Here is a 27,834-nt window from a genome sequence, read left to right as displayed (position 1 = left end):
AGTACCTCTGTCTGCACCATGTTCACTCTCCGCGACCGCAGCTCCCGCACGCAGTTATAGATGTCAACCACGCCTTCCCTTTCTGCCATGTCCAACATGATATCGATCACGATGAAGCAGCCAGTCCTCCCTGCACCCGCACTGAGGGAAAAGAGGGGTCTGTCAGTGGAGAAAGGAGGACCCCTGTGCTTCTCCCTCTTTGACCTGTTTACTATGGTGAAAGTCATCTAAATGAAATAACCATTTTGAAGTATACAGTCCAGTGGCATTTAGCACCTTCATGAGGTTGTCCAACCATACATCTATCAAATTCCAAACCATTGCCATCACCCCCAAAGGAGCCCCTTTATCTTCTGCCCACTGTACTTCCTTTGAGAGGCTCCAGGCACTCTGCTTACCTGCAGTGTACCACCAATGGGCCTGCATTGGGCGGGCTCTTGGATTTGACCTGCCGGACGAACCCCAGCAGCCCTGTGGCATGATAGGGGACCCCGTGATCCGGCCAGCCGGTGAAGTGAAACTGTCTGATCTCTCGGATCTCATGAACACCTCTCTGCCATCAGTCGGTCAGCACAGCAAGGAGGAAAGAGAACAAACAAAAATAAATGATGAGCAACCAGGAGAGCGTCAAGTATCCCTAAGCAGTCAGTCAGTAAGCCTAGGGCTAGGAAGCTATGCATAGCTGGGAGGAAGGTCATTCTTAGATTTAAAAAACACTTGGGAAGCCTTATTCCAGGTAGGAAGATATTCGTGAGGGTGAAAGGGAGGTGACGTTGGGGGAAAATGTCCATTTATAGGTGCAATTGCAGCAAATGGATGCACTCTGATTTCCTTGAAATTCCCTCCAAAGTAGGCTCTATCAACAGTGTGTGTCACTTAGATCCTATGGTGTGAAGTGCAAGTCCACAGAGAGAGAGGCACAGAACAGGGACCTGATGGACTTCAAGGGTATTTGTGGCCTCAAGACCAGCGACTGAAATGCAGGAGCCTTCTTTAGCTCTTCTGGGTTCTGGTACCTTCTTGCACACACTGTGGATGCACAGAGAATGTCACTGGAAAAGTGAATGGGGACCAGTGTCCAACTAGATAGGCCAGAGAACTCATGTTCATGTGCATCTCAGGTTTGTTAGGTTTCTCCTTCTATCTATCTATCTATCTATCTATCTATCTATCTATCTATCTATCATCTTTTAGAGATTCTATTTATTTATTCATGAGAGATCCACAGACAGAAGGAGAGACAGAGGGAGAAGCAGGCTCTCACAGGGAGCCTGACGTGGGACTCGATCCCTGGACCCAGGATCATGCCTCAAGCCAAAGGCAGAGGCTCAACCGCTGAGCCACCCAGGCATCGCATAGGTTTCTCTTTCTAATTTGGGTAAACATTTAATCCACTCATCCAATCACCAACAATCTGAGTGAATGCGATGCTTCAGGCATGACTCCAGATGCTGGGGTCACAGAGCTATGGAGACAGGGTTTCCTGTCTCCATGTGGCCATCACAGCTGGCTTGTGACAGACAGGCAGGGCAGCAAATGTATACCATGGAAATCAAGAGGCATTTTTGCTGGAATTCTATGTTAGATCAGTAAATTGAAGAAGGAGGGTTACGTCCCAGTGAAGTAAAGTGAAGACAGAAGGAAAAAGACTTGCAGAGTTTTTTCTTTTTAATTTACTCCTGTTTTGAAAATAATAAAGTTGATTTATATCCATCAGTTTTTTTCTTTCAAACTATCAACCTAGATATTAAGGATGTGTTGCAAAACAGAAATCTGTTTTGAAAAAAAAAAAACAAAACAAAAAACACATGACTTCCAGAATAAGGCTAGATGGTAGATCTGTGATCAAGTTTGACTTCTCTTTTCCCTTATTTGATGAGCACTTACTGAATACCATCTCTGTGTTGGGCTCTGAATTTGGTTTTACTGTTATCTTAACATTAAATACCCATTACCGTGCTCACTATCACATTGGTCATTGTTTGCATACACTTAGCAAGCAAGTATATTCTTAGGAAGCAAGTAATTCTTCTTCCTAAGTAATTCTTAGGAAGAAATTCAGATTTTTTTTTGTTTTTTAGAAATTTGGAATTTTTAATGTGCTTGGAAAAACTAGAAGAGGCAAACAATTACAGATTTTAAGATAAGACTTGTATGCTGCCAAGGTGTTAATATGCCTTAGTTTAATAACCCACAAATGCTGAAGCTTTATTTCTCCTTGAAAATCATACTATTCTTTAATGGAGTTTAAGCACTAAGGAATTAAATCATTCAGGGATTCAGAAATGCAAATCCATACCATCATCTACTAAATATGCTCTGTGACTCCAGAGTAATACTACTGGGTGGTTAGGAGCCCTCATCTCTTATCACTGAAACCATGGTAACATTTTGGCCAATCCCAAAATCTCCACCAGAAGACAAACGGTTGAGCCTGTATCACCTTCTAAAGCTCTGGAGAGCCCCTCTGAGCTTTACATGTGACACCTGAGCAGGGGTAGCTCCATGAAGTGGGAAAGCCTCTAATAAATATTTATTTATTCCAAAGAGGACAAAGGGCATTTGTTTCTCCCATATACTGTTTTTGTTTGTTTGTTTGTTCTAAATTTTTTATTTTTTGAGATCTTTACTTCCTAGCTTTGGTAGATTGCAGCCCCAGCATCCTCCAAGTTCAGAACCCCAGCCACCAGGAGAAGGGCCCCGAACTGAGCTCTTAAGACTCATTTTCTGAGCAAGGTAAATGTCAGTTTCTGGCATGCAGAGACCGTTTTCCTAAAATAAGCCTCTACCCTCTAATATGTTCACTATTGACAAGATCAGCAAAGGCAACTGCTTCTGAGCCAACTCTTATTCTTGTTTGTGGATGTGGCAATTTCTCCTTTTGCTGTTTTGTAATATATTTTGGTGAAAAGATCATCAATGTGATCGCTGATTGCAGCTCAGATATCCCAACTTGATATCAATTATATTTTTTGTTTACTTTTCATTGTAACAAGTATTAATGATACATAAAAAAGTGACATTTACTTCATTTGCCAAGTAAATACAATAGGAAGGAAGAACCCAAGACGTCATAGTGCCTCACTCAAAGTGGGTGCTTAATAAATAAGTCTCGTGGAATGAATCAGTCACCAACTACCCTTTCTGCCCTTAAGCGTGCAGGATCATATTTCCAGTGCCATCTCTGAGGCACCTCCTGAGTAGAGAGATTTTGGTGGCCAACGTCAACTTCCTTTCTGGCAGGACAGTGAGCGAGAGATTCACCAGGCTCCCTCGATTCATGGAGACTTCTGAGCTGTTTTCTTCCTGACACGATGACAATTTTATTATTTAAAATCTATTTAGTTTTGAGTCATCAGCTGCAGGAGAAAGGAAATATGACAATCCCATGCAAAACAAGAACTCAGCAGTTTCAAATTGCAATGTGTCTTCTTGTCTGCTTGTTTGGGGGGTAGAGCCCAAATCCATCTTTCACCTTGAGTCCCTTGGTGCAACATACTCTCAAAATAGAACCTGAATTGCAGGCCTCGCAAAGAATATACTTGACTGTTTTTCTTTCTTTTTTTTTTTTTCCTTTCTCTTCTAAGGAGAAAGTTTAAAATCTACAAGAAGTGATCCACAGAAGTACTAATGATTTGTTTGCCTTAAAGATTTCAATTGCCCAGTTAGGAAATCACTAACATGTCATTTTGATTTCCGCCAAATCCTTAATAGCCTCCTTACTCCCTTCCTTCCACCAACTTTTGCTGGTTGTCTGAGGACTAAAATAACTGGATATTTCAGAAACATTTCTGTGCAGCTGGGAATGTAGGAGAGCACAATAAGAGGTTAAAAAAAGAGCAAAGAAACAAACAAACCCTTCCTCTAGCAACAGAGATGCATTTTCAGCTTATTAGAGAGCTGACTATTGTTCAAAGAACTCCATGTTTAAGTGATGGCTTCGGATGATTTTTTTTTTTTTAAGAAAAAAATATTGAGGGTCTTTTATCACTATCTGTTTTAATGCAGTTATTCATGAGCGCTTTTGCTAAGAGCCATACAAAAATCCTCCACATTTTTTTTCCAATCCTGCCAAGAAAAAGAAGAAGAAAAAAAAACAGACATCAAAGTGTGAGGTTCAGAACTTGAAGAATTGAGTCAACCAGAACTCCACATTCTTTGAAGTCTCCAAGCCTCCTGCCTACTTATTAAAAAAGACAGGCTAAGGAAAAAAAAATGCTAAATAGTATGAGAAACAGATTAAAATAAAGTCTTTTCAGCCTTGTGATTCTATGACAAATATGGATTTGAAAACCGGGATATGTAGTTGAAAGCATCAGGGTAAATTAGCCAAAACACAGATGCTGCCATTTCCTTGATTTTCCCAAACTGGTCTTGTTAATCCAAAAAGTGCATTTAGATGCGATGAAAATTAGAGAGGAAGGTCAGGAGCCAACGGCCCAGCAGTGCACTTATCACCCAGGTCCTCCAAGGCAACCTGCTGCTATTGAATGAGTGTAGGCTTTTACTGCACCAATTTGTGACAAAATTGTTAGGCCCAGGGCAGGGCACAGTTATGGGGAATTGTCTCTTGATGGAAAAGGCTGTGGACCTCTGAGACAAAACTGTGTGTCCCCTTCATCAAAGGCAAGATGAGGATCAGAAGGCAGAGTGTTTCTCAGTCACATCACTTCCACTCTCCCCACAGCCTACCTGTGCCACTTCTCTGGATGGACTGCAGTTTGCTTCACCTCCGGCCCCTCCCTATGTCAGCAGAAAGAGGGGGAATAAGGAAATTCCCTGTTATGCCCTACAGTGTGCTTCCCAGAGAAGAGGCCCCATCCATGCACATGGGATGAGGCAAAGTAGAGCCACAGCACAGCATTCATGACCCAACACCAGCAAGTACAAAGGCTGAAACCAGTATGAGAATGAGTATGAATGAAGGGACTAGTGCATGCAAGAGTGTCCTGTATCTGCCTATGTTTCCAGGTAGGTCACTTCCACCTGGAAAAATACACCAGTCCACATGGAGCCATAGGCCTGAAAAGCCTCAAGGAAGTAGGGCCTGGGTCTCAGCACTGACACTAACTCACTACTAGGAAACCCATATGGCCGGACAATATGAAGGACATTTATCGAAGTGTGAACAGAAAAAGAGAGATGGGCCGAACAATATCAACTAGGTTAAACAGAAAAGGGAAATAGATCCGCATTATCTTTTGATTTAGTAGCATAATATAGATTCTTATGAAATGGGAATGATTTGCTTTGAAGATGGAACCAAACCATTATAGAATCGGAGGCAGGATGCAATCTTGACACATCACTAGGCAAAGCCTCCCTGCATTCAGGTGTGACCACATATAAATTATCCAAAGGAAGTTAATGAGGCTGCTACCACTAACATCTGACCATAACTTTTCAAAGTGGTGTGAAAACTTACCTTTTCAACAGCAAATGTTCTTATCACATATTCTGCTAGTAGTTCTGTTTCTATTAGGGTAACTTTAATGTCTTTATATATCTCTGTGTCATCTGGCCAGTACTTGCAGCATTTGACCTTTAGAAAACACAAAGGAAATGAAGGGTTTACAGGGGATTTTTTTTTTTCTTTTTTTGTTTTCTCTTTTGGAGCTACCCAAATGATGGGTCACAGTGTGATTTACAGGATAAAATTTGCACACAAAAACAGAAATTTAGCTCTACACTTCAGAATGAGGTTTATTTATTTTTTAGATCACCTGTGTTTCTTTTCTCACCCTCAGAAGAAAACAAAATTTGAATTATAAGGGTAGGAAAGCCTAAGAAAATTGTCTAAAGTTCACAAGTTGTATTTAAATAGCAAACATCCCAGTTACCATGACCATTCACTTCCTGTTTATCTCTATTCAGGGAAGGGCTTGGAAAAATAAACGATAAAAGGTAGTTTACAACATTTTAGCTCCTCTGAATTTAAAATTCCTTCTAGGTCAGAAGTTGCCTAAACAATTTTGAGATTTTTTTCTGGCGAGGGAAGATTTTTTTCTGGCGAGGGAGATTTTTTTTCTGGCGAGGGAGATTTTTTTTCTGGCGAGGGAAGTCACTATGCGGTTTTCCCAAGTTAAAATTACACATTCATTTTAATCTAAGTAAATTCTACATACAAAACTTGGTAAAATATGAGCAGTAGTCTTTCCACATTGCCAGAAGCCTCTAATCTAAAGATTTTTCAGGTGGAAGAAATTTGTTAACTTGGCCCCCTTCTAGCGAATTGATTTTTTGTCCTGTAGCTCTTCCAGACCTCAGTGAATGCCTGGAAGGAGGGAAGAACAGGAGGGAGGCTGGGCCACCCCCCCCCCCCCAGGTGGCTGATAGGGGTGGGGGTGGGGTGCTCTCTCCTTAGCATCTGTGATGTAGGAACGAATTAAAGGCAGATGGGGCTGGGCAGGGAAAGGTAAGGGAAAGGCCCCAGAGCCAGGCTCCTACCCATCCCCAGGAAACAGAGATAAGACAGTAAAAACAGGAAAATCAAACCTGGCTCCCTAGCTCCAATTGTTAGGGAGTCTCCCCCTTTAATGGCTACTAAGTAATCACAGAAACCACAGATGTAGGAAATGTTACGGAGGAGATAGTAACCTGAGAGAAGGGAATACCTTGGTTGGGTTCATGTTATTTATTAAAAAAAAAAAAATCTTGTTTGTTGCTATGACAGTTACAAGTTCATGTTTGTTGTAAATATCCACCCTGATATTGACAAGAAATGGAGACCCTAAAGGCCCTCAGTGGCAACCCTGTGGGGACCCCCTCACTCCTGGGAGCTGCCTCTGTGTCTCTGCTTAATGCACCTCTATTGTTTGCTCTCTGTTGTCTCTGAGATTCATTCTTCGGCTTCAGCAGACAAGAACCAAGCTCTCCCACATCATCTGCTCTTCTGTCCTGAAGTCCTGACAGCTTTATCCACTCCTGTTGCTCTTCCTCTGTGGATGACTGCTCTACCTCCAGCTCTGTTTCTCCAAGTGCTGAATTTAATTTCTGACTTGTTTTGTGGGCATTTTCTGTGGAAATCTTTCCAAAGACGAAGTACAAAGCCAGTACGTCTAAAACCGAATCCTTGGTCCCTCATCCCCCCACCCCCTGTCTGACTCCCAAGGTCAATGACACCATGATTTCTGCAGTTACCCAGGCACAAAATCTGCTGATTCCTTCTACAAAACCAACTGCCAAGTCTTAAGACTTGGAAATAAGAGTATAAGAGTTAAATAAGAGTATTTTCGAGTTATCTCTCAAATAACATTCTCCAACTTGTTTTTCTCTGTCAGAATATTAGTTCAGGTTCTGGTACTTCCTGCATGGGCATTCTCCCCATACCACCCAAGAACCCTTCCAAAGTGTAATCCCAGGGGCATTCACTTGCCCTGCTTAAGAAGCTTCTATTTCCAACTACAACCCATGAAATTAAAGAGAAATTAAATTTGGCTCAGCATGTAAGGACTTTTTATTTACTTGGCCACAACTAACATTTTCTGCTATATCTTTTACTACTGTCCTTTTTATCCACATATATTTTATGTTCAAAGATAAGTGGCTCACTCAGATCCAAACTCCTACTCATGCCATTCCTTCTGCTTGGACTGTTCTCTTCCAACTTGTACTTTGTTCCAGCTGAAGATTTTATTCATTCTTCAAAGTACATCTCAAATACCACACCCCTTTCAAAGTCTTTCTTCTATAGATGAGAGCTTTCTCTCACTCTCTCTCTCTCTCTCTCTCTCCCTGATCCTCTGATAACACATGCCTGTCCTGTTAATAGGATCCCTTCTTACACTGCTTGATTCTGCTTATTACCTGTCAGCATGAAAAGGGTGGTGTATTGCTTTTTTTTTTAAAGATTTTATTTATTTATTCATGAGAGACAGAGAGAGAGAGATAGACAGAGACAGAGACACAGGCAGAGGGAGAAGCAGGTTCCTCGCAGGGAGCCCGATGTGGGACTCGATCCCGGGACTCCAGGTTCAAGTCCTGGGCCTGGGTGCTAAACCACTGACCCACCTGGGCTGTCCTGTATTGCTTATTTCTGTAAACCATGCAACATCTGCCAGTGTGTCCCGTACACAACACCTATACATGCAGTAGATCCATACAGGATTGATCTCATGGAGAAAATCATAGGATTGGCGTAGGACGGAAAATTCCAGATTGGGAGAGTGCTGAATTTTATTTCTGACTTGCTTTGTGGGCATTTTCCGTGGAAATCCTTCCAAAGAAATCCTTCTTTTTTATAAAAAGAAGTACGGGCTGAGATGACCTCTTCCAGAATGCCAAACACCTTGGTACACTAATGTTTCCAGTGTGGTACATGGCTGGTCATTATCTCAGCTGCTTCTTCAAGAAACTTTTTGGCAGCTGCTTCGGTATAGTTCTACTTAAGCCTTATTAGTATTACTTGGCAAGATGTAAGCCAGACACATTAGGGTTTGGGGATACAGTGGAACATAAGACAAAGATAGTCCCTGTCTCATTAAATTTTTAGTCTTTTTTGGGAGTCTTTTTTTTTTTTCCCCTCATAGGAACATTATCTGTGACTTTACAGAGTATAAATATTTTTAAGTATTATGGCTTATATATAATGTTTCAAAGATTTACATTAGCTCTTTGCAGCGTTTAAAATACTCTGTGTGAGAAGGATAATTTCTCTGGTTCCTTTCCTTGGCATAAGGTGAATCTGGGCAGATCATGCATATTTGTGATGATGTCTAACTTGATACTAACCCTAATTTCACTTATAGAATGCCTAATTACTTTCACAATGCTAATTAACAGAGATGCTTAGGTTGTATAGATGCTTAGGTTGTATATACTAGAGTCCCTTCTATATTGGGAGATTTGCCTTTACCTAGAGATTCCAGTTACGCAAGCAGAAGGTAGTGGATAGGTACAATGGGAGTATTTAATGTGTGTTTCTAAAGTTAAACGGTTTTTACTTAAAAAAGGTTTTATTTATTCATGAGAGACACAAAGAGGGATAGAGGTAGAGACACAGGCAGAGGAAGAAGCAGGCCCCATGCAGGGAGCCCGACGTGGGACTCGATCCCGGGACTCCAGGATCATGCCCTGGGCCAAAGGCTGGTGCTCAACTGCTGAGCCACCCAGGCGTCCCTAAAGTTAACCAATTTTCAATAGAATGAATATAGAATTCAAAACCTATGTATTTCTCAGCAAATTACAAGAGACCAGAACACACCCACACCTGCATCCTATGCTATACTGGGTGCATCGTATCTAATAAAGATACCTTATTAGAATGCAATCAGTGTAGGACATATAGCCGGTCACCTATTTTAGACTCCTTACCCTCCCCATCCCAAATTTTCAACAAATATGGGTGCTAGCGGCTTCAACGCCTTGGAGTCAGGGACACCAGAAGTCCTTGCAGCGTATTGAAGGCTTAGCGTTCCGTTTTGGGATCGTTCTCCCAACTCCCTTGGGAGAGCTAGGGTTCCGCGGGCACGGCCACCCATCCCTCCCCCATCCCCTGTGCGCCCCGCCGGCCAGATGCAGCCGGGCGCCCCCACGCGTCGGCGGCAGGAAGCGGGGGCGGGGTCCCGGGGGGGGGGGTCGCCGAGCGTCTCTAACTACAGCCCCGCCCCTGCCGGCCAGGTGCCACCGCCCTCCCAGGGAAGCGCGTGAGCGGCGAGAGACGCGGGCCGCTCTCGGATCCGGCCGGATGCATCACAGGAGCGGTGATTAGCAGAAAGGAAGCCTTGGGGCTGCTTCCTTCCAGAACGTGTTTATGGGTCGAGCCTTTCCGTGCAGAGGCACCTGGCTGGGCGGCGCAGAAGAGGCGGACGAGCCATTCCGAAGCCCGCCCTCTCCATCTCATCTCCCGGAATATCCTGAAATGGCTTGCCACATCTGTTTTTAGCCTACTAAAAACCTTTCTAAATTGGGTTCCTTTTAGTGTCTTTTTAACTACTTGGACTAGTGTCAAGTTACTATTTCGCTAAAAAAAATAAGAGGAATGCATGCTTTTCCAGAGCCAGACTTCTTCCTGGGGGAAAAACAAGTGGTGCCTGGGGAATCTGGCCCAAGTCACCTGCTGGCCTCTAGGGTCTGCATACAGAGATGTTAAGATCAGTGGTTTGGGGGCACCTGTTAGAGCCCAGGACCTGCAGAACCAGATGCTTCTTTCCTCTGATCGTCTGCCAGGCTTGGCTGCCTTTTGTAGCCTGGCGCTACCTGCACAGCTTCCAGGATAGGCTGTGCCTCCCATGCATCCCAATTACCTAAGGTAACAGTTTCCATCCTGGAAAGCAAGGCTCTGATCACGCTCATCTAATGACCTGGGTACCTTGGTGATGGTTCCACTGGGCAAGGCTGCCAGCCCATCACCTGGGATAGCTGCAAGGGGTGCATGAGGAAATCCCTGTCTCCAAGTGTGAGGGAGTCTTTGTTGGCTTCAAAATTCACAAACATGAAACAGCACAGAAAACAATTCCAGGATTTTTAGCAGTCTAAAAAATAAAATTCTTCGAGGTTGGTCATTTTTAACCAGCAGCCCAGAAGATCCCAGGTACAATGAGGTCCCAGGACCCCTAGGGGCTTTCTGCACCTTTGGCCAGCAGCACATTACTATTACCATCCAGGCCTCTTGACTTCTCTTGAGCAGGTTCTCAAACTTCAGCAGGCCTCAGAATCCCCTGGAGGGCTTGTTAAAACAAGCAAGTCTCCACCCCAGTTTCTGATCCAGTGTGGGGCCCCAGAATTTGCATTTCAGACAAACTTCCAGGTGATGCTGCTGGCCTGTGGACCACACACTGAGTAGCAAGGATTAGACAACACGAGTTGACTGCAGAGGCTGGCTGTCTCATTAAGGTCGATGTGAGGATGTGAGTCAGGCAAGGCACTCAAGTTTGCTCAACTTTTGACTTTCATCTGCAGGGAGGGGCTGATTTTAGTTCCTCTGTCAGAAGTTCTAAGATTATAGTGAGGGGCTGCCAAATTTGCCTGCATATTTGAATCACTCAGGAGGGTGGCTATTAAATTCCCAAGCCCAGGCCACGCTCTGTGCCAATCAGATCATTATTTCTGGGGGTGAGGCAGAGGCATTACTATTCCTTTATATTATAGCTCCCCGGGGTGACTCCGAAGTGCAGAGAAGTCTGGGAACCACCGCACTAAGCACTACAATGTAATTAAAACATTTGCTCCAGTGATGTTTCATCAAAAAGGGGAATATCAAAGGGATATTCCTCTTCTCTTTGTATTATTAAGTGCTGATTTTGTGATCTGGACTCCAGGTGACCGCAGGAGTTCAGAGAGCCAGAAGTCCACGAAGGTTCTAGAGAGGGGAAAGGGAGGGATTGTCGGGAGAAGGAAGAAGGAAAAGCTTTGACATATGTGCCTGGTTTCTAAATGGAAAAGAAACAAATAGAAACTCCAGTGCTTCCTCCACTCTTCCCTCCTGCAAAAGGTATGCTGGGGATCCGGCAGACTTGGGAGCAGTCCACTCTTCCACTAGGGTGGCTTGGTGAACTCTCAACAGAGTTTAGGAAATGGTGTCCATGATTCGCAGGGAGGAGATTGCTATTCACCAGAGCTGGCAGGGAATCCCAGAGATAGTCAGGTTCCAAACACTCATTTTCAAGATCATTACAACTGTCACACAGAAGGCTTTTGTACTTGGATTTCAGCACTTGGATTTCGCTGTGTTCTCCCGACTGTGGCTGCACATAGTGGCTCAGGGACGGCGAGTGGTTGGCTGGAGAGAAAGAGCCGGCGTGGGCCAGGGCCTGCCTCGGTTCTGTCCTCTTCGTTCCTTCCATTGCTTGTGTCCTAAAATGAAGAAACGGAATAAAGGGAGGCGCAGGGAGGGCAAGTGACTTGCTGTGGGTAATGAGCTGGATGGGGGTGAGGGAGAGGCTAGAGACTGGAGTGTGGGCCCTGGGCCCAAGGCTCTCTGGGAGGAGGAAACTCAAGATGGATTATACTTCCTTCAGTCTTGCCAGGTCTGAGTTCAGGAACTGATACCAGATGGGAAGCCTTGCAATGGTTTTATCTCCCTTGCCTTTTGAGGAGCAAGAGAGGGCATGACGGGCGCTGGGGGCCAGCGAGAGCAACAGAAGCACACTCTTGAAACCATTGCTTATTTTTATCTGGGATTAAGAATTGCTACTTTTCTTCTGGTGTCTTCTGTATCACCAACTCTAGCAGCTGCCAGGAAGGTGCCTGGGGCAGAAAGAGAAGGTCTGTTTCTGTGCACTGTGCATGGGTCCCAGGACTCATTTTATTAAGAAACTCATAATTAAGAAGGCTTAAGGAATTGAATGTTAGTTCTTAAACTGGGGGCACCATAGTGTGATCTAATAAACATGATTGTAAAGGGGTAAAAGGGAGGAAAAGGAAAAAGTAACTGTAAAAAGTTTGATTCGTCAAGAAGTTTTCTTTTTTAAAAAATTTATTTTTTATTGGTGTTCAATTTGCCAACATATAGAATAACACCCGGTGCTCATCCCATCAAGTGCCCCCCTCAGTGCCCATCACCCAGTCACCCCCACCCCCTGCCCACCTCCCTTTCTATGACCCCTTGTTCATTTCCCAGAGTTAGGAGTCTCTCATGTTCTGTCTCCCTTTCTAATATTTCCCACTCATTTTTTCTCCTTTCCCCTTTATTCCCATTCACTACTTTTTATATTCCCCAAATGAATGAGACCATATAATGTTTGTCCTTCTCTGATTGACTTATTTCACTCAGCATAATACCCTCCAGTTCCATCCACGTCGAAACAAATGGTGGGTATTTGTCGTTTCTAATGGCTGAGTAATATTCTGTTGTATACATAAACCACATCTTCTTTATCCATTCATCTTTCGATGGACACTGAGGCTCCTTCCACAGTTTGGCTATTGTAGACATTGCTGCTAGAAACATCGGGGTGCAGGTGTCCCGGCATTTCACTGCATCTGTATCTTTGGGGTAAATCTCCAGCAGTGCAATTGCTGGGTCCTAGGGCAGATCTATTTTTAACTCTTTGAGGAACCTCCACACAGTTTCCCAGAGTGGCTGCACCAGTTCACATTCCCACCAACAGTGCAAGAGGGTTCCCTTTTCTCCACATCCTCTCCCACATTTGTTGTTTCCTGTGTCGTTAATTTTCCCCATTCTCACTGGTGTGAGGTGGTATCTCATTGTGGTTTTGATTTGTATTTCCCTGATGGCAAGTGATGCGGAGCATTTTCTCATGTGCGTGTTGGCCATGTCTATGTCTTCCTCTGTGAGATTCCTGTTCATGTCTTTTGCCCATTTCATGATTGGATTGTTTTTTCTTTGCTGTTGAGTTTAATAAGTTCTTTACAGATCTTGGACACTAGCCCTTTATCTGATAGGTCATTTGCAAATATCTTCTCCCATTCTGTAGGTTGTCTTTTAGTTTTGTTGACTCTTTCTTTCACTGTGCAGAAGCTTCTTATCTTTTTTTTTTTTTTTTAGAAGCTTCTTATCTTGATGTCAAGTCCCAATAGTTCATTTTTTGCTTTTGTTTCTCTTGCCTTCATGGATGTATCTTGTAAGAAGTTACTGTGGCCAACTTCAAAAAGGGTGTTGCCTGTGTTCTGCTCTAGGATTTTGATGGAATCTTGTCTCACATTGAGATATTTCATCCATTTTGAGTTTATCTTTGTGTCTGGTCTAAGGGAATGGTCTGGTTTCATTCTTCTGCATGTGGATGTCTAATTTTCCCAGCACCATTTATTGAAGAGACTGTCTTTCTTTCAGTGGATAGTCTTTCCTCCTTTGTCGAATATTAGTTGACCATAAAGTTGAGGGTCCACTTCTGGATTCTCTATTCTATTCCATTGATCTATGTGTCTGTTTCTGTGCCAGTACCACACTGTCTTGATGACCACAGCTTTGTAGTACAACCTGAAATCTGGCATTGTGATGCCCCCAGATATGCTTTTCTTTTTTAAAATTCCCCTGGCTATTTGGGGTCCTTTCTGATTCCACACAAATCTTAAGATGATTTGTTCCAACTCTCTGAAGAAAGTCCATGGTATTTTGATAGGGATTGCATTAAACGTGTAAATTGCCCTGGGTAACATCGACATTTTCACAATATTAATTAATATTTCACAATATTAATTCTGCCAATCCATGAGCATGGAATATTTTTCCATCTCTTTGTGTCTTCCTCAATTTCTTTCAGAAGTGTTCTATAGTTTTTAGGGTATAGATCCTTTACCTCTTTGGTTAGGTTTATTCCTAGGTATCTTATGCTTTTGAGTGCCATTGTAAATGGGATTGACTCCTTAATTTCTCTTTCTTCAGTCATTGTTAGTGTATAGAAATGCCACTGACTTCTGGGCATTGATTTTGTATCCTGCCACACTGCCAAATTGCTGTATGAGTTCTAGCAATCTTGGGGTGGAGTCTTTTGGTATCATGTCATCTGTGAAGAGGGAGAGTGTGACTTCTTTGCCCATTTGAATGCCTTTTATTTCTTTTTGTTGTCTGATTGCTGAGGCTAGGACTTCCAGTACTATGTTGAATAGCGGTGGTGAGAGTAGACATCCCTGTCTTGTTCCTGATCTTAGGGGAAAGGCTCCCAGTGCTTCCCCATTGAGAATGATATTTGCAGTGGGCTTTTTGTAGATGGTTTTTAAGATGCTGAGGAATGTTCCCTCTATCCCTACACTCTGAAGAGTTTTGATCAGGAATGGATGCTGTATTTTGTCAAATGCTTTCTGTGCATCTATTGAGAGGATCATATGGTTCTTGTTTTTTCTCTTGCTGATATGATGAATTACATTGATTGTTTTATGAGTGTTGAACCAGCCTTGCATCCCGGGGATAAATCCCACTTGGTCATGGTGAATAATCTTCTTAATGTATTGTTGGATCCTATTGGCTAGTATCTTGTTGAGAATTTTTGCATCCATGTTCATCAGGGATATTGTTCTATAATTCTCCTTTTTGGTGGTGTCTTTGTCTGGTTTTGGAATTAAGGTGATTGTCAAGAGGTTTTCAACAGACTTTTTTTTTCACAAGAGCCATCCAAAGAGAGAGTGACCCCAGTTCTATTAATAGCTGTGTGCGGGGCTAGCCCAGTATAGCTTCGATAGAGATCTAGGGTAGCAAGTGCTAGAACACTGCTAGAAGCACAGTTACCAAAAAGAGCCCCAGCCAAGAGCAGTTGCCAGCCAACTTTCCAAGAGAACAGACTTATTATAAGCAAAAAAAATGTTTACAGTGCTCATAGCAATAAAAAATTCATTCATTTAAATGCCCTGAAAATACAGGTTGCTTAGGTCTGTGTGATGATGTCATATGGACAAGCATTTGCTTTCTTCCTTGCTAGCTTGTGGTGTTGCAGCCAGTGACTTATACCCTGAGCCTCAGTTTACTCCTGCCATCTTCTGCAATAATAGCACTGATTTTATAGGAAGGTTGGGAAGAGTATCTGACATAATATATATCAAGGCTTTGCATAAGTACTTGGCTTCTAAGAGGTTTCATAGTTCCTAGTTTCAGACCTGTTTTCTTTGGCCCTAGGGTCTCCTTCTGACAACATTCTTGAAAACCATTTGAAACTGGCACTAATCCGGAACTTCTGGAGGTCTGGATAGTTTGAAGTTGGGAAAAGTGGCTGGAGGAAATCCCCCTTTCTCATCTTCAAGCTTCTATTGAACATCCCCTTGCCCACCACCAAAGTTCCTGGGTTCTATCTAGTTTTCCAACTGCACCCATTAATTAATATTACATATGATACTTGTAATAAGGTACAAGGTCCTGCCCATATACATTATCATTTGTTTTCATCAACTGCAATGAAATGGATGGACTAATAGGGAATTGTAAGAGTACTCTTACAGACTATCTGAGAAATCTGTCTTGTTATTTTTCTCTCCACTTCATGTGGATGAAAAGAATCCTACCCAACTATATCATAAAGCATCAGCTTTTCCAGGGAACACATATGTCCAGACTCTTTGTTTCCACCTTATCCAGTAGATTTGCCTTTGACTTTTAGCCATTTCCCTAAGTTAAGTCCTCCTGCCATGGAAGATCCTCCATCACTGAGGACAATAGGAATGTGTCACGTACTCTAAAGATCATTCTGAAAGATGAGTTTAAGAAATCTTTTAGGCGATGATAACTTTATATCTGAGTCTATATCTTTGCCTACATCTATATTTATATCTATATATCTCCTGAGGGCACATTTTTTTTTTAGAGATTATTTATTTATTCATGACAGACAGAGAGAGAGAGAGACAGAGAAGGAGAAGCGGGCTCCATGCAGGGAGCCTGATGTGGGACTCGATCCCAGGTCTCCAGGATCAGGCCCTGGGCCAAAGGTGATGCTAAACCCTGAAGGCACATTTCTTTAGAGTGAAATCTGATGTATCTTTGAGAAAAAGGATCCATATTTTCTCTCACGGAGGTAACAATTTAGATTTACATAGGAGTTTTCAGGTTTATAGAAGTTTTAAATCTGTTGGCTTTGTGCAAGTCATGAGATAGCTCTGACTAGACCATATGGAGGTTGTAATTATCCTAAGTCCTAGAAGGATCTGATTGCATGCCACTTCACCTAATTTGGGGGGGTTATCACAGTATTATCTCTATTTTCTAAAAACATAATCTGAAACTCGGAGAGATTAAGAGACAGACTTGGAAATTTAAGGGCTCTACATTGTGCCTTCAATGTAGCCAAGCCTATGTCTGAGCTCAGGGCAGTGGTATCTAGGCTGTCCCGCCAATCATTCAGACAACCCCAAAAGCCCATGATGAGCAGAACCTAGTCCAGGCATTGCTGGAGTACAAGAGAAGAATGAATTATGGTTTTAATGCTCATGAAGAGACAGGTATATAAATAACAAATTAACTCAGAGCAGAATGAGAGGCAAGGTTAGTAGTCATGAGCACATTACCCAGAGCTACACTGTTTGGGTTCAAAGCCTGGCCTCATTTTTCAGCTGTGTGACCTTGGGCATGTTACCTAAGCTCTCTGTGGTTCCATTTTCCCATTTGTCCAATGGGATAATAATAACAAAACTTTGTGAAGACTAACTAGATTCCTGCTTGCAAAGCTCTTAGAAGATGCTAGGTTGGCATAAGTAAACATTTGCTAAAACTAACAAAATGAAAACTGCTATTGGAAGTCAGAGGAAAGAATATTAATTCTAAAGGAAGAGATTCAAAGCTGCACAAGGGAGCCCACATTATAAATGAGATCAGAAAGATGAAGTTCTGGTTCTATGGATGGATGGAACAGGGGAGGGGTTCTAAATGGAAAAAGTTGGCAGAGGCATCTCTAGGAAGCCTGCAAGGTCCTGAGTTCCAGTTGGGGTGGTGATGGGGAGGGGGCCTTGGAAGGATGGGATCTGCCCCAGAGCAGTAGGAACAGTCTCCGTTTCACCATCTCCAGCTGCTCTGACACTGTCCTGGTTGAACTTCGGTTCTATGTTTTAAAATAGCAGAAATGGTGTTGGCATAAGAAGGTGTATATTGAAGAAGAGGAGGAAAATGCAGGAACTGGATTCCTGCAGGACTTACATTTTTAGAGGGTAAAATTCTCCCTTTGTGAGAATGTGCGTAACCCCTAGTAATCAGGGCTGGGTTTGGGGGATCTCGGGGCAGGTGACTGCCCAGGTCCATATGTCAGGCACCTTTGTCACTAGCTGCTGAGTAGATAGTGGCCAGCTGCTTGCAGAAGCCAGATGGGGTGATTACCATAATGGATACACCTCAGGATTCCTAGAGGTAAGCTCAGGGACTTGGCCTCCTGCCTCTCCTAGGCTGCCAGGATAGGACTTCTCTGGCTTATTTACAGACCAGAAATGTTCTTGAAAACACTACTCCCAATACACACAGACACGCACACACAGACACACATACACATACGCATTTTTCTAGGCAGAGGTATAAAATTTTATTTTGAAGGACCACCAATAAAAAAGCTTTTATAGCCTCTTTAGAAAATCACATTTAATGATGACACACACCATTGGTGTGATGGAAAGGGGCCTGGTTGGCATGCAGGAGAGCATGGGGCTAATTCTAGCTGTATTACAATCTAGCCATGTGACCTTGTGCAAGTCACAGAAATATTCTGGTCCTCACTTTGCTTATTTGCAGAAGAGGAGAGTAGATCATATTACTGTTCATATTATCCCAGGTTTGAGAATTATCCCAATTACATGACTCTAAAATGAGGTTTTTTGGAAGCCATATAGCATAGTGGTCAAGAGTATGGTTTTGGGGTTCTCATCGTGAGCTGAAAGTTGCTAGCTTTCAAACTTTGGGCCGATTTCTTAATGTTTGAAATCTTCATTTGATTATCTGGGAGGTGGGGGTAGCATAATGCTTACATTGCAGAGCGTGGTAAAGGCCTAAAGACCCACCACGTTGGCTAGCATATGAGAAATGTCCACTAGCTCTTAGCGGTAGCTGTCCGTTGTGTCCCCTCTCCCATTGCGCCAGCACCTCTGTGATTCAGAAGGGAAGAGCTCACAGTGTAGCACGCCCTGGCCACATGCTCTATTGGTTACCACAGCTCGCATACTATGGTTGATGCCAGGATTGGGAAGACAATAAACTTTAATCTCAGGAACACAGATCTGGGCTAAATTCCTGTGAGATAGTCTGAGGATATGCACCTGTTCCAGCGAATCTCTTCGGGAAGGTAAATGGCTCTAGGGGTTCAGGAAGAACATACGTGAGTCCCTGGTTTCCCTGGGTTTCAGTGTCTTCACCTGTCCTTCTGTCCTCTTCCTTAGGTTATGACAGGAGTTGCTAAACAGAGCAAGAGACTTTGAAGAATTTAGGGACATGGATAGATGACCGACCTAATTCCTGACTGAGCATCATAGAAATTATCCTGAGTATGGGAAATATGTGATTCAACCAGTTGAATGAATTGGAACTCACACAAATTCACTCTTGATTTTGGATTCTCTACCCTATGACATCAGAAAGTCTATGTTTGGTGAGATGATGAATGCACCATGCATTCTAGAATAAAAATTCTCATCCATTGAGAATTTTAAGTTATCAGGGTTCTGTTTCTAGCTCAAAGGAGACAATCTGAAGTTAAGAGATATAAACTCAAAAAGAGAGAAATTGTGTAGATTCATAAAACCACTCAATGGACTATTTTGCCTCTTTGGCCCTCTTCTCTGGGAGGCCCCCAGCATTTACTCACATATTTATTTAGGCAGATAACCCCAGGCCTTTAGGGGAGGCCAGAGCAAGGCCTCAGAAGATGAATGAAGTTAGCCTATCTAGAAAATAGAGAAGGGAAAAAATTTTGCATTCAAGATACGACAGCACTTACTGTGGGTTTCAAAAAATTACTGAGGAATAGGATATAATAGCAGTGTGCAAACTGGGGAAAAAACCAATTTCCAAGTGCTCATGTGAGCAGAACAAAGGTGGAGGGCTACTGCAGCCTTGAGATCATCCCATACTGCATTCAATTACACTGCCAAGAAACTACAGCTGTATGCTGCCCGTGCAGGTACAAATGTGACCGGGGCTGTGCTATAAAACTCTCATGCTAGGATGCTCTAGTCCCGGGTGCGCTGTCCATCTGCTGCACATTCCAGCCCTCCACCCCCTTAAATGCTTTACAGACACTAAGGCAGGTGATCACTTACATGCACCCCAAAGACAACTGCAGATAAAGTTAGTGGTAACAGAGTGAGACAAGAGAGGGTCCAAGGCCAGGCCAGGAAAGCAGTGACTATTCAGGAAGCTCAGACACAGACGAATGTGAGGATATTCCAGGGCCAGTCAGTTGTGGCAATACAGCAAGTGACAGGGCTTGAGAGGGGTGACCATGAAAGCCGGCACCCCCACCAGTCATCTCCATGGGTTCGGCCAGAGAATGTTAAAGAGCTGGACTGCACGACACTTGCAGTTACCCAGGGAGCCCAGAGAGCGTGTTCTGAGAGACACCTGGTATTCAGACCTGCAAATTTGCTTTGATCCTGCAATATCTTGCCACTGTGGCAGTACTGGAGATGGCTGATAGGAAAGCGTCAGATGCCTTATAGCAGGTGAGGCATTGGCTCCAAAGCCTTCTTTATAATCCATCGTCAGATAAAAAAAATCACTTTCCTTTCCTTTTTTTTTTTTTTTTTTTACACGGACATGATGGATTAGGCTGAACTGTGAAGAATTAATACAAAAGGGCTAATCACGTAGGCTAAATGTAGATTTATTTCTGTCATAACCAAGAGGGCTACGGTGAACTTCATTCACACACACATAATGACCTAGTTGTACATATATGTGTGACTTTAGATTTCAGCCTGTTCTCCCAACATGGAAGACAGCAAGAGAAGGAGGGCAGGAAACAGAAATTCCACTATCTTATATATTCCTTCTTCCACTTTTTCAAAAACATTTATTGACTACTTTCTAACACTTTCTATGTGTCTAGCTTTTCAGGATTCACAGGTGAGATGAGATAAGCTAGTCTTTGCTCACAGGGACCTGTTGTCTGTGGGACAAAATGGTACCCAATGTTCCTTCTTGAGCACAATTGTATGTCATGCCTCTAATATTGGATTGTAAATGTCTTAAAGGCCGGGATCCTCCCATTTGTTTTTCTGGCCCTTACCTACAGCAGGTTGAGAGGTCACTGGATACCCATATGTTAACAAGTTGAACAAAAACTCCAAGGGGTTAAGGTTTTTAATGTGGACAACAGTGGAGAAACAGGACATGCATGAAGAAGATATGTTTATAGCAGCAATGGCCACGATAGCCAAACTGTGGAAGGAGCCTCGGTGTCCAACGAAAGATGAATGGATAAAGAAGATGTGGTTTATGTATACAATGGAATATTACTCAGCTATTAGAAATGACAAATACCCACCATTTGCTTCAACGTGGATGGAACTGGAGGGTATTATGCTGAGTGAAGTAAGTCAGTCGGAGAAGGACAAACATTATATGTTCTCATTCATTTGGGGAATATAAATAATAGTGAAAGGGAATATAAGGGAAGGGAGAAGAAATGTGTGGGAAATATCAGAAATATCAGAAAGTAAAGACTGCTAACTCTGGGAAACGAACTAGGGGTGTTGGAAGGGGAGGAGGGCGGGGGGTGGGAGTGAATGTGTGACGGGCACTGGGGGTTATTCTGTATGTTAGTAAATTGAACACCAATAAAAAAAAAAAAAAAAAAAGAAGAAGATATGAGCCAGATCCTGTCTTGCCCTCAGGAAATTCATTAGTTCACTGTGACAGTTCATACCGAATGCAGAAGAAAGACACAGTGGTCTGCACTTACAATGGATGGCAGTTGGCTGTGCCCAACAAGGCAGAGGGCATTTCTGAAACTGAGGTAAGGATGTGTGACTGAATGTGTGTGTGCGTGTGTGTGTGTGTGTGTGTGATGAATATATCTAGGAAGAACCTTTTATCAGGTGCAAGGACTGTGGAAGTTGTGAAAGAGGTTTAGTCTAGTTACCCGTGTGAGCAAATGTGAGGGGCGGGAATATTCTGCTTTAAAAAAAATGCAAGTGTGTACAGACACACACACACACACAGATGCACACACACTCACTCACACAAACACAAATATTTATTTACAGGAACACTATTGGAATAAATTTTCCAGAAATTAGGGTTAACACTGTAGGTATCAAATTTTACACAAGAAGTCTCATTACTTTAAGGCTTAAAATGCAGCAGTTAGTATTTAACTTAAAACACATAGGGCAGCCCCGGGTGGCTCAGCAGTTTAGCGTCTGCCTTCAGCCCAGGGTGTGATCCTGGAGACCCAGGATCGAGTCTCGCATCGGGCTCCCTGCATGGAACCTACTTCTTCCTCTGCCTGTGTCTCTGTCTCTGTCTCTCATGAATAAATAAATGAAAAAATCTAAAAACAAAACAAAAACCCCCACATAATAAGCTTTCAGTAAGACTGAAGAATAAAGCGATGTGGTCTTCTCCTTGCTTTCTTCTGAGAGTATTTGTTTTCCTTTCATCTCACATTTTTCAGAATGGTCACCCAATTTAGTGTTCAATAAACTGTTTTTTGGTGGGATGAATTTGTTTTGCAATTGTATCTGTGTTTTCATGTCCTTTATACCACAGTTTACCTTTCAATTAAACAGATTTGCTCTCCAAATTGGATTGATGGACATTAAGTAACAAAGATGATTCTCTAATGGATTTTGGGGGAGTAAGAAAAAACTATTTCTATGCACAAGGAGACAGTCTTCCAGATGCAAAAGTCACACTTGCAGCTACACAGAACACAGCAGGGGTGTGCATACATATCTTTATTAAATGATTGCAAGAGTTCTCTAAAGGAATCATATTCTCCCCCAAATACCTTTCCTGCTGCATGCAGGAGACAGAGGCGATACCACTGATCACAAATGTGCATGGATGGTGGAAGAGAGTGGTCTAGTTTCATTCTTCTGCATGTGGATGTCCAATTTTCCCAGCACCATTTACTGAAGAGACTGTCTTTCTTCCAGTGGATAGTCTTTCCTCCTTTATCAAATATTAGTTGACCATAAAGTTCAGGGTCCACTTCTGGATTCTCTATTCTGTTCCATTGATCTATGTGTCTGTTTTTGTGCCAGTACCACACTGTCTTGATGACCACAGCTTTGTAGTACAACCTGAAATCTGGCTTTGTGATGCTCCCAGATATGGTTTTCTCTTTTAAAATTCCCCTGGCTATTCAGGGTCTTTTCTGATTCCACACAAATCTTAAGATGATTTGTTCCAACTCTCTGAAGAAAGTCCATGGTATTTTGATAGGGATTGCATTAAACGTGTAAATTGCCCTAGGTAGCATTGACATTTTCACAATATTAATTCTGCCAATCCATGAGCATGGAATATTTTTCCATCTCTTTGTGTCTTCCTCAATTTCTTTCAGAAGTGTTCTATAGTTTTTAGGGTATAGATCCTTTACCTCTTTGGTGAGGTTTATTCCTAGGTATCTTATGCTTTTGGGTGCCATTGTAAATGGGATTGACTCCTTAATTTCTCTTTCTTCAGTCTCATTGTTAGTGTATAGAAATGCCACTGACTTCTGGGCACTGATTTTGTATCCTGCCACACTGCCAAATTGCTGTATGAGTTCTAGCAATCTTGGGGTGGAGGCTTTTGGGTTTTCTACGTATGTTTCTCATTCATTTGGGGAATATAAATAATAGTGAAAGGGAATAGAAGGGAAGGGAGAAGAAATGGGTAGGAAATATTAGAAAGGGAGATAGAACATAAAGACTCCTAACTCTGGGAAATGAACTAGGGGTGGTGGAAGGGGAGGAGGGCAGGGGGTGGGGGGAATGGGTGACGGGCACTGAGGGGGGCACTTGACAGGATGAGCACTGGGTGTTATTCTGTATGTTGGCAAATTGAACACCAATAAAAAATGAATTTATCATTAAAAAAAAGAAAAAAAAAGAAATGTGTATGGAAGGTAAGACTGCTTGATTGTGCCTATTGACAAACCTGTGGATGGTTATAGGCAATTTTGAGAACTTTAGAAAAGAATATCTTCTCTCAAAATAATAATTTACTGTAGTCAGATCGGCTCATTTTGAAAAGAAAGTTTATAAATTATAGACTGAGCATCTTTTACGGTCTGCATAAAATAAATATAGATAGAACACCAACAGAATTTGTCCCATCGGTACCTAATCACACATTGCAATATTCCGCTCTAGATCTACACAATTCATGTATAAGAGTGTGGAAGAAATAGGAGTGGACAGCTCTCTCCTGAGGAAGCGACACTCATGCCTTTTTACTGAATCACTCCCCTTTGAAAATCCAGACTCCATACTTTCCTCCTGCTGCTGGTGTTCAGAGCCAACACAGTGAGTTCCAGGGAGGTGCCAAGGCCACGGGCATTAAAACAGATCTCAGCTGCAGATGCATCTGTTATTCAAATAGATCTCGGAGCCAGAACATAAACAATAAACGTACAAATATTCTTCATATAACCATAGGATTTTAGAGTTCATTGGGTCCATTTCCCTTCATTTCGAGGATGCATAAACTAAGGATGCTAGGTAGTGAGAACCGGTTGGTTTAGTCCCTGAGAAATGCCCACAATGCCCTAGTGTGTCGGTTCTGCGAGGACTCTGGCTACTGGCTGTCCCAGAATTCCTGAGTAGCCTGGCCCTTCTTGCTGCCAACCGAGTCTTGCTTATTCCCTTCCCTATTCTTACCTTCTTCCTAAAACAGGAGCATGTCAGGTTCTACACCAAGCCAACCTCCTTCTCCTGAGCTCTTGGGCCTCCCTAAATAGCTATTTCCCTAATCTCCTCAAGTCTTTTAGCCCATGGCCTTGCTGGTACCATGATCCGGAAAACGAATGTTATCAGGAGAGGGTGCTATTGCCATTGCCACAACTCAAAGTCCACATCCTCTCTCACTGAGTTTTGCTCCAACCTGACTTGTCTCTATGTCTTCTGTCACCTTTCTAACCCTTTCTGCAGTGGATACTAGAATTATGTTTCAACAACACTAGTTAGAACATATACGATTCACCGGCTTGATGCCTTCCATTAAAACAACACTACCCACTCCGTGTCTACTTTTACCTCCTCCTCGGAAGGCCATAGCTAGCCTTCCAGCCTCAGTTAGCTGACCTTTCCTATTAGTTCTCTCACACTTGCATCAAACCACTTGTTCTTTCCCATCTTGCCATTTATTCCTGTTCTGTGTTTTTCCTACAATGGTGCTGCTTCGTTTTGCCCAGATGGATCCAGCTCCTTGCTGTGTTCTCATGATGTCTTCTATGTTCCCTCAGGCAGAATTTGGCCTGCACTGGTGCTGTCATCCTTGTAATTCACATGTATTATAGTTCATTGCTTAAATGGTTATGTATTACCATTTTTATGTTCCTTGAAGACAAGTGCATCATAAACATTTTTGTATTTCTTAGTGCCATGGATACAATAAGTATATTATTAAATGTTGGAGGCATTATGCTGAGATGGGAGTAGAAAGCCTACTTTTAGGGTAATTTGTGAATAAGACAAATTGGGCTCTTTCATTAGTTTTTCTTTTTAAAACATTTTAAAGAGGGGAACTGAGAAAACCTCTGGGCAGAGAACACCTCAAAGGTTCAGTAGGGCAGCTAGGGACTCATCCTTTCTGGAAGAGCTGACTGGCATGGAGGGTCCATAGAGGGTCCCTCTCCTCTCTCCTGCTGCTGATAGCTCAGTACCAGCTAGTGCCTTGCTTCCTGGGTGATATACTGGGGGAAGGTGATATGAAGTGTGGTAGTACCTGGGTGGGAATCATCACAGGCTACAGTGCCAAATTCACTCTTTTTCCCCCTAGTTTTGTGTTAAAGTTATGGAGGGAGATAAGGTTTGAATCAGCTACGTTAATATGATCATTGAAATGGCTGATGGTAGATTGAAATGGAGAGGAATGTCATTGAATTAGTATAAATTAATCAAAGGTTCATACTATAATTACCCAGGTCACAAATTATCAATCATAAATATCCAGTTCATTAAAAAAGATCTATAAAAGGCAATAATGAGAGTTCAAGACAGAAAAATTTTGGGAATGTCTATAAAAAGAATTTGTCTCTTCTCTTTCAAGTATGAGTTTGATGTCTTAGAAGAACTTGAGAGATTTTGTACAAATATTATTGGTATTTTGTACTGTTAGGTATTACCTATGTTATTCTTATGATTCAGCATTATTTCCACATTTTATAAAGGGGTAACTTTGCCTCTCTTTTGCTTCTTCCATTGATCCTGGATCTGATGGCTTTTGGAGAGAAGCAGATGTTCTTTGTTGTATGTGACAAGGGCACTTGGAATCTTAATATACCTTCCTTGCATGTGAATTAGAAAGTTAACGCTGACATTTAGTGTTCATCTGAAGCTTCTTTCCTTTGTTACTCTTTTAGTAACAAATGTTGTGAAAGCAATCATAAGTCAACCTCTTTGGGTTGATAATAACCTTTAAAGCATCCATTTTGATGGTTTCATGCATCTTCTACATTAATAGAGTTTAACATCTCTGGCCTTGACTTCTCTTAGCTCCAAAACACTATCTATCACCTGTTATCAGAACTCTTTCGAATAACTCAAAAATAATTTTGAGTCCTATATGACTATAAGAGCTCATTTGGATTTTTAATAAACAGTCACATTCTAATGAGGTCTTCATAAAACTGACTAAATATGCTTAGAAATCATTAGCTTAAATTACCAGTGCAAAAACCTCCTTTGGGAGTTCCGCAGATTTGGTTGTAAGATTTTTGGCAGATGGATTAGTACAGCTACCCAACTGAGTTTCTGAATCTCCACACAAACGGTGTAAATGGGAATGTCTGGGAAACTGGCTACTGGATAAAAAGCTAAATGTCCCTCAGGTGGGTTCATTAAAGAGGGAAAACAATCATAACACATTCCAGAGCAATTTAAATGCCAGGTGTGCAGCCGTCGGCAGGTGCCAGGGAAACTGACAAGGGTCCCTTCCCAGAACACATGGGCTGAAAGGGGATGCACAGTGGTGACAAGGAAGTCTTAGATAATGACAGGTCCTGGCAGATGTACCAAGGACCCCGCTGGAGGGAAGTGCAGCGTCTGTGTCTTCTGCACCAGGTGCTGCGACAGGGAGGGCTTCCCAGTGGCTCCAGCACTGGCAATTACAGCCGCCTAATGCTGAGCGCTTCAGGGCAAAAATCGGGAAAGCGGGTTCCCAGCTCTGACTTAATGAATCAGCAGCAAGTCTGTGTAAACAAACAGGCATCCGCCTAGCTCATGCCTAATTCATGAAGGACACACCATGTGCAGTAAACATGTTAAGTAGGTAGTTGTTGCCCTTAAAAACCATGTCATTTTGATTTCTTCGGTGGTTTGCTGTTGCTGTTTTTAAGCATGGAAAATGGGGAAGTAATCTCTAAACAAATGTGCAGGATTAACAACGGGAAGTGGCTTGGAAAAAGGGTAGTGCGTTTTCCGGAGGGAATGTGACCTCTTGTCAAAACCCCCAAATCATGCCAGGCATTTCAAGGACAGATGCCATTAAATTCATTACTAATTGAAGACAGGCAGATCCACGGGGCTGACGGTAATGAGGTGAGCGTTCTTCAGTGTTGACCACATCCCCACAAACCTGGTAAGGATTTTTTTTTTTCAATAAGCTTACCAGACCTAAAATTACTGAGTTTCTTTAAGCCTATGGGCTTCCATTTATGGGTAAACCTGAAACCTAGTCACCCTCTCCCCTTCAGCTGCATACTTTTAGCTAGGACTTCCATGGTTACTTGTCCGAAGGAATAGTTTCCATCAAAAAACCAACAGTGACTACCCTGGATAGGATGGGGTCCAAGTGCCTGATGGAATGAACAGACCACCACCACATGGACTTTATTTTTTATTTTTCCAAAGCCAGGTAACTTGAAATGAAAATAGGCTCCCTGCCACATATGCCATGTCCAAGAGACAGTGGGCTTTAGCGTATCAGTTTTTTTTTTTACTACAGTTATTTTACAGCACGATCTTCTTTTGATCTTGCAGCCAAAGAACTATGCTGTCCTCATCTTTCCCCAAAGTTTATGGGTTTATCGTATGAAAATAGCTTACTTCTTCAGTTACTGGGTCTGGAGAGTATATACTTGGGAATTTCAATTAAGCAAGCAAAGAGCATGTGTGCCTTTATTTTATTTTTAATTCAGTAGTATCTGTTACTTTTAAATTCTCTACTTCTCAAATAATTGATCTTGGGATTATGTTCAGTAAGCTCTGATGCAAATACGTAAAATCTGAGGTGGTGAATAACTTTTAAGGATTATGGTGATGGTGAAAATATGGCATTATACCAGTAGTCTCCAGATTTCTCTCTCCTTATCATACACAGGCCGT

The 27,834-nt window shown here is 42.4% G+C and overlaps 1 protein-coding gene across 7 annotated transcripts in view; it reads right to left on the bottom strand.

The window, feature by feature from the left end:
• The window catches only part of PTPRM (protein tyrosine phosphatase receptor type M), a 786,460-nt gene that overhangs the window by 25,758 nt on the left and 732,868 nt on the right, over positions 1 to 27,834 (bottom strand). For 5 of the 7 annotated variants that reach the window (XM_025429496.3, XM_025429497.3, XM_049112919.1 and 2 more), the window contains 4 exons: positions 5,426 to 5,542; positions 4,693 to 4,743; positions 399 to 553; positions 6 to 141 (listed from right to left, as the gene is read on the bottom strand). In XM_025429496.3, the coding sequence (XP_025285281.1) occupies positions 6 to 141; positions 399 to 553; positions 4,693 to 4,743; positions 5,426 to 5,542 (459 nt within the window). The remainder of the gene's footprint in view (positions 1 to 5; positions 142 to 398; positions 554 to 4,692; positions 4,744 to 5,425; positions 5,543 to 27,834) is intronic. The other 2 variants (XM_035718728.2, XM_025429501.3) reach the window with 1 other exon arrangement.

This window comes from Canis lupus, chromosome 7 (assembly GCF_003254725.2).
Source record: "Canis lupus dingo isolate Sandy chromosome 7, ASM325472v2, whole genome shotgun sequence".
NCBI classification, from domain to species: Eukaryota; Metazoa; Chordata; class Mammalia; order Carnivora; family Canidae; genus Canis; species Canis lupus.
This window is presented reverse-complemented; position numbering and strand designations above follow the sequence as displayed.